The sequence below is a fragment of the Mus caroli genome, chromosome 11 (assembly GCF_900094665.2).
Source record: "Mus caroli chromosome 11, CAROLI_EIJ_v1.1, whole genome shotgun sequence".
NCBI classification, from domain to species: domain Eukaryota; kingdom Metazoa; phylum Chordata; class Mammalia; order Rodentia; family Muridae; genus Mus; species Mus caroli.
In genome coordinates, this window is record NC_034580.1 from 18,345,584 (window position 1) to 18,352,260 (window position 6,677).

General features: G+C 43.3%; 1 protein-coding gene across 1 annotated transcript in view; it reads left to right on the forward strand.

Moving 5' to 3' along the window:
- The first annotated feature begins 1,134 nt into the window (after positions 1–1,134).
- Tmem17 (transmembrane protein 17) overlaps positions 1,135–6,677 on the forward strand; it is a 7,207-nt gene continuing 1,664 nt past the window's right edge. The window contains exons 1-3 of the mRNA XM_021178217.2: positions 1,135–1,457; positions 5,863–5,966; positions 6,083–6,196. Coding sequence (XP_021033876.1) covers positions 1,358–1,457; positions 5,863–5,966; positions 6,083–6,196 — 318 coding nt within the window. The 5' untranslated portion in view covers positions 1,135–1,357. The remainder of the gene's footprint in view (positions 1,458–5,862; positions 5,967–6,082; positions 6,197–6,677) is intronic.

The window sequence follows — 6,677 nt, forward strand, 5'->3', positions numbered from 1 at the left end:
TATCCCAGGCTAACCTCGAACTGGAGATCTCCTGTCTCTGCCTTCTAAATGCTAAAATGATATGTCTTAAGAGAAAGCAGGGAAAGGCTGATATTTTTAGTTTTAAAATCAGCTATATTCCAGAAACAACTGCTTTCGATGCTTTTGAGTTATTTCCCTGTCTTCTGAAGCAGCTATGCTTGGCTCATCCACCCTCTTAAGAATGTCAAGAGCAATTTTCTGAGGAACATCCTTAGTGAGGTAACCCAATCACAAAAGAAGTCATTAGGTATGCACTCACTGATAAGTGGATATCAGCCCAGAAACATAGAACACCCAAGATACAATTTGCAAAACACAAGAAAATCAAGAAGAGGGAAGACCAATGGGTGGATAATTCGTTCCTCCTTAGAGTAGAGAACAAAATACCCATGAAAGGAGTTACAGAGACAAAATTTGGAGCTAAGACGAAAGGATGGACTTTCCAGAGAATACCTCACCCAGGGATCCATCCCATAATCAGCCACCAAACCCAGACACTATTGCATATGCCAAAAAGATTTTGCTGAAGGGACCCTGTTATAGCTGTCTCATATGAGGCTATGCCAGTGCCTGGCAAATACAGAAGTGGATGCCCACAGTCATCTATAAAATGGAACACAGAGCCCCCAATGAAGAAGCTAGAGAAAGCACCCAAGGAGCTGAAGGGGTCTGCAACCCTATAGGTGGAACAACAATATGAACTAACCAGTACCCCCAGAGCTCGTATCTCTAGCTGCATATGTAGCAGAAGATGGCCTAGTTGGCCATCATTGGGAAGAGAGGCCCCTTGGTATTGCAAACTTTATATGCCCCAGTACAGGGGAATGCCAGGGCCAAGAAGTGGAAGTGGGTAGGTAGGGGAGCAGGGTGGAGGGAGGGTATAGGGAACTTTCAGGATAGCATTTGAAATGTATATAAAGAAAATATATAATAATAATAAAGAACGTCAAGGGCATTTTTTAAATATCTATGTTCGTTTTCCATTTCCCTCCAGAAATGGTGCACCAATTTTGCAGAGGAATTGCTATGGTGTGAGAGCTCCTTTTGGCTCAGCCCAGGTCCGAATGGCTTATTACTTGAGATCATCTTAAGACGACCGGCTTTAAAGCAAGACGGAGGAACCCGCCATTTTCAGCAGCACTAGGCCATGTTAGGCTGCGGGCCCGTGGCCCCGGCTCGCCTCTCCGAGGGGAAGCCTCTAGAGGATTCTGTAGCGCGGGGAAGCCCAGGTACCAGGTCCCTAGCGGCCTGCACAGCCCGGTTGCCAAGGGAACCGCCACGCGCCGCCGTGCCCGCCGACTAGCCGGTGTGTGAGGGGCCAGCCGGCAGGCCAGGCATGGAGCTGCCGGACCCTGTTCGTCAGCGCCTGAGCAACCTCAGTCTCACCGTGTTCGGCGACTCCAGCCGGACCGGGCCAGAGTCCAGTGAGGCGGCCGGTGAGTGGCGGCGAGGGCGCAGGCCCACGCGGGGGTGTGGCTCGCGGGCCGGAGGCCGCACAGGCCGTGCCCGGGTGAAAGATGGCTGCTCCGGCTTCAGCCAGGGCTCTGTGCCCCGGGAGGAACCCCGGTCCTGCGGCGGACCCGGGAGACCGCGAGCTTCCGCTGCCGCAGCTACTGCACCCGGTGGCGCGGTCGCCGAGCGGATCAGGATGCGGAGCAGGAACGCCTTCTTCCCCACGCGGGTCCCCGCTGCGTCCCCTGCGTGACAGCCGCGGGCTCACACAAAACCGGGCTGTGTCCAAACCCCTCCTAGCAGAGCAGGACTGGCAGCTGCCAAACTGACAAGGCCTTCCTCTGCATGTTCCTTCTTTCTCCCTGTATGAAAAACTCTCCTCCCGAAATCTAAAAACGAAATACCAGAGAGTTACCTCCAGCTTCTGCCTCCTCAATCAGGAGGACAGCATACATGGTTGTCACCTTTGAAATCAAGGAAGTGGAAATCCTTTCGATGGCTTGGTTTTCTTATTTTTATTTTTATTTCTTAAATAGGGCATTGAAAAGCAAAACCACTTGCCATCATTGCATGTTGTCACCTTGGTCATTCGTGTAATTTAGGCTATATGGAGAAAAGCCTGTAAAATTAGGATTTCGTGTTTCTGATTCAAAGTGTGAGCCGTACGGTGCACTAAAATCGAATAATACAAAGTCTCTGGAGTCAAGACTAAAAAAAAAAAAGTGTGTGTGTCGGGGGGTGAGATTTGTTCTGAAGTTCTCTAGAGCCTCAGCAGTCTAGATAGTCGCGATGGTGTGGACAGCAATAGAAATAGGTAAAGACATCGACCCTGGAATTTCTTATGGTTTTTATGTGTCAGAAAATATTGTCTTCCCAGACATTCAAACGTGAGAAAAGCTGTTTAAGTTCACTGTCTCTGCCAAGAAAGGCAATTAATTGGTCAGTAAAATTTGTCTGACCAATTATATAATACTTTAATTTTATCTCATTACAGAACTTAACTGGAACTTTCATAAAATTTAATGAACTCACACCTTATGCCTGTGGTTCCTTTTCATTTGGTCTGATTTTTCAATTGTATAAATTTGATGTGTTGAAGTATGGACATGAGCCTACATAAAATCAAAACCCTGACATTCTAAACAGCCACTCTTCTCAAGTTATATCCCCACAGCTTTTAAAACAAACAACAACAAAATTTATTTGGTTACAGTGCAATCAAGAAGTACCTGGGCTATCCTGAAATTTTCTATGTAGTCCAGACTGGCTTTGATCTTGAAATATTCCTGCTTCAGTCTCTTTGCAAAACAACAACAACAAAAAGACTACAGTTTCTGCTCTAACGGTTCTAAAAGTATCAGCTTAGCTAGTGTGTAATGACTTTCCTGTTTTCTTCTTGGTGAATCTGACTGTAAGATCACACCCACAATGGATCAAGAATTGTACTGTTGCCAAAAGTAAAATAATAATAATGAAAAAAATCCTAGTGGATTTTCCTTAGAGCTAACAAATTTTAAAAATTCCTAGCCCAGAGGTAGTAGTGCATGCCTGTACTCCCAGCACGCAGGGGCAGAGGCCATCCTGGTCTTCAGATCGAGTTCCAGGAGAGCCAGGCCTTTACAAAGAACCCTGACTTGGGAAAAAAAAAATCATTCCTATATTTGGGATAATTTAAGAAGTCAAAGCAAGAAAAAGCAGACCACAATAGTCAGCCTTGCTCTTAAAACTTAATTTGCTTCTAGAGACCATGTGTTTTTCATTAATTTATTTATTTTTATTTTATGTGCTTTGGTGTTTATGCTTGTATGACTGCATGTATGCTTGTGTTACAGACAGTTGTGAGCTGCCATGTGGGTGCTAGAATTAAGCCCAGGACCTCTGGAAGAGCAATCAGTGCTCTTAACCGCTGAGCCATCTTCCCAGCCTCCAACCCCATGATTGTTTTAGAAATATTAAATGTCAATTAAAAAAAAAATATGCAGAGAAAAACAAAAACAGTCTCAAAGGAATTTGTAACTTCTAAATTCTTATATTTAGAACAACCAATTTAAAATAAGAATGTAGTTAAATTTATAATGTATTTTTTAGGGTTCAATTTTTATAACCAAATTCTTGTTGAGGGGGTTGGTGAGATGGCTCAGCGGGTAAGAGCACTGACTGCTCTTCCAAAGATCCTGAGTTCAAATCCCAGCAACACCTGGTGGCTCACAACCACCCGTAATGAGATCTGACACCCTCTTTAGATAGTAGTGTCTGAAGACAGCTACAGTGCACTTACATATAATAATAAATAAACCTTTTTTTTTTTTTTTTAATTCTTGTTGAAGGACCTTTTCCCTTATACAGAAGCAGAAGATGTTGGGTAATCAGTCTGGAAAATGGAACATGTGTGTCACAAATGGCTACATGTACAATGACATGCCTTTGAAAATGTGTTCTTTCTGCTTATGCATGTTTGGTATTCACTGTAGAAAGCAAGATTTTGAACAGGAAATGAAAGTGAAATCTGCTTACACCAAGACTTCATTGTCTACGTATATAAGGAAAGGGCATTGTTTGTTGAGTGCCAACTAGGTGTGCCAGGCACAGTGGTAAGAGTGGAGACCCTCACAACAGCCTCAGTGACAGTGAGGGGTCATCATTCCAGAGATGATTAGGTGAATCCCCAGAAAGATGTAATAATGCATCCCAACTCTGGCTCCTGGAATTTCTTGTCTCCTGTCTTACTTAGGGTTTCTATTGCTATGAAGACATACCATGACCACAGGAACTCTTGTAAAGGAAAACATTTAATTCGGGCTGGCTCACAGTTCAGAGGTTTAGTCCATTATCATCATGGCAGATGTGGTGCTGGAAAAGCAGCTGAGAGTTCTGCATCCAGATCAGCAGGCAACAGGAAAGGGAGTGATAGTGGATCTGGCTTGAGCATCTGAAACCCTTAAAGCCCAACTCCAGTGACACACTTCCTCCTACAAGGCCACACCTCCTAATAGTACCACTCCCTAGGAGCTATTTTCTTTTCTTTTTTCATATATATAAATTTTTAATATTTTTGAAATATTTATATGTATTTATATTTTTTAAATTTTATTTATTTATTTATTTTTATTTATATGAGCACACTGTAGCTGTCTTCAGACACACACCGGAAGAGTGTATCAGATCCTGTTACAGATGGTTGTGAGCCACCATGTGGTTGCTGGGAATTGAACTCAAGACCTCTGGAAGAGCAGTCAGTGCTCCTAACCACTGAGACATCTCTCCAGCCCTCTAGGAGCTCTTTTCATTCAAACCATCACAGCTCATGTAAATCATGAGCTTCTAAAGCTCACGTACATCACACTGCATCTTAGAGGAAAAGAATTTGAGTCTTTTATTTTTTTATTTTGTGTGTATGAATGTGTTTCTCTGTGTGTGTGTGTGTGTGTGTGTGTGTGTGTGTGTGTGTACATTACATGTATGCCTAGTGCCCACAGAGGCCAGAAGAGGGCACCAGATCTCCTGGAACTGGAGTTAGAGTGGTCATGACCCACTATGTAGGTGCTGGGAACTGAACCCAGTCTTCTGCAAGAGCAGCTAGCGTTCTTGACCACTGAACCATCTCTCCAACCCTAACCAGCACTTCTTTTACACAGTTCAGAGAGGCAAATACGTAGAAGGGAAAGATTTCTACTGGAGTGGGGAAACATAATCAAGGAAGGATGTAAGGAATGGCACTAGATTGAACATTAAGGAATTTATAGGATTGGGATTTGCTGAAAGGGAAATTCTTTTTTAGAGTATTATATAAGAGCTAGCCTATAAGAGATTTGTTTTTATTCATTCATTTTATAGCTTATTATAGAAACCCTACAAAGGAGGCAGTGTTAATCATTTGTTGAATAAAATTTCATATTTGCATTTCTCTTTTGGATTTTTTTTTTTTTAAAACAGGTCACATATGTAGCTTTGACTAGGCTCAAAATCACTCTTTCCCTGCCTTGGCCTCTGAGTGTGTGGATTACAAAAGTATACGATCATCCCAGACCCAGATGATAGTCCTTCCTTCCTTTTTTTTTTTTTTACTATGTAGCCCAAGCTGGTCCCAAACCACAGTGATCCACTGTCTCCCAAATGCTTTAAGAAAGGCATGGTCCACATTTAATCCACACCACCTGTGTGCAAAAATATCAGCAGACTGTAGAGACAAATAATTGAAGAGCTTATATGAAACCTACATCCAAGTAACTAATGTTTGAAGTACAAGGTATTCAGATAAACATACTTCATACTATTCATAGATACATAGACCTGAGATTTTATTGAACCAGTGTAAATGCTCAGGAATGTGAAGGCTTCTAGGGCACTGGACAAGATTATGACCGATGTCCCTTCCTGTTGTCCCTGCAGATAATGAAATGGTCTCCAGCCTGGCCTTGCAGATGTCACTTTATTTTAACTCTTACTTTTTCCCACTGTGGTGGGTGAGCTGCATTGTGATGCTGCACCTGAAGGTGAGTCTCCATCACGCCCACTGCTCTCTTCTGACCCTTTCTCAAAACCCCTTTCACCCTAGACCCATGTCACTCAATGGAAGATTTTACAAGGATGTTTTGCCTTTTCTCTTTAGTATTCCATCTTGCCTGATTACTACAAATTTATTGTGATTACTGTCGTCATCCTCATAACCTTGATTGAAGCGATCCGGTTATACCTGGGCTGCATGGGTAACCTTCAGGAGAAGGTGGGTTCCTCCCTTCCCTGCAGGGCTACAATAGAGGGTTAAGGTTTTTTACAAGTAATGCAATGGCCGGTGTGAAGTGGCACCAGTCTGGGTCTAAAGGGCAACTCCAACGTGAAGACTTAAGTCACTGTCTGATCTTTGGAGCTCTGGTTTCTTCATATACTAGACAAGGAAAATAACACTTGACATGTTTCTGAGATGAAGTGCAATGATCTTATGAAGTATCTAAACTTAATGAAATCTTTGGTCAACTGTAGAGGAGTGGGAACAAGAGTGGGAGACACAGGGAGGGTGTCTTAGTCAGGGTTTCTATTCCTGCACAAACATCATGACCAAGAAGCAAGTTGGGGAGGAAAGGGTTTATTCGGCTTACACTTCCACACTGCTGTTCATCACCAAAAGAAATCGGGACTGGAACTCAGACAGGTCAGGGAGCAGGAGCTGATACAGAGACCATGGAGGGATGTTCTTTACTGGCTTG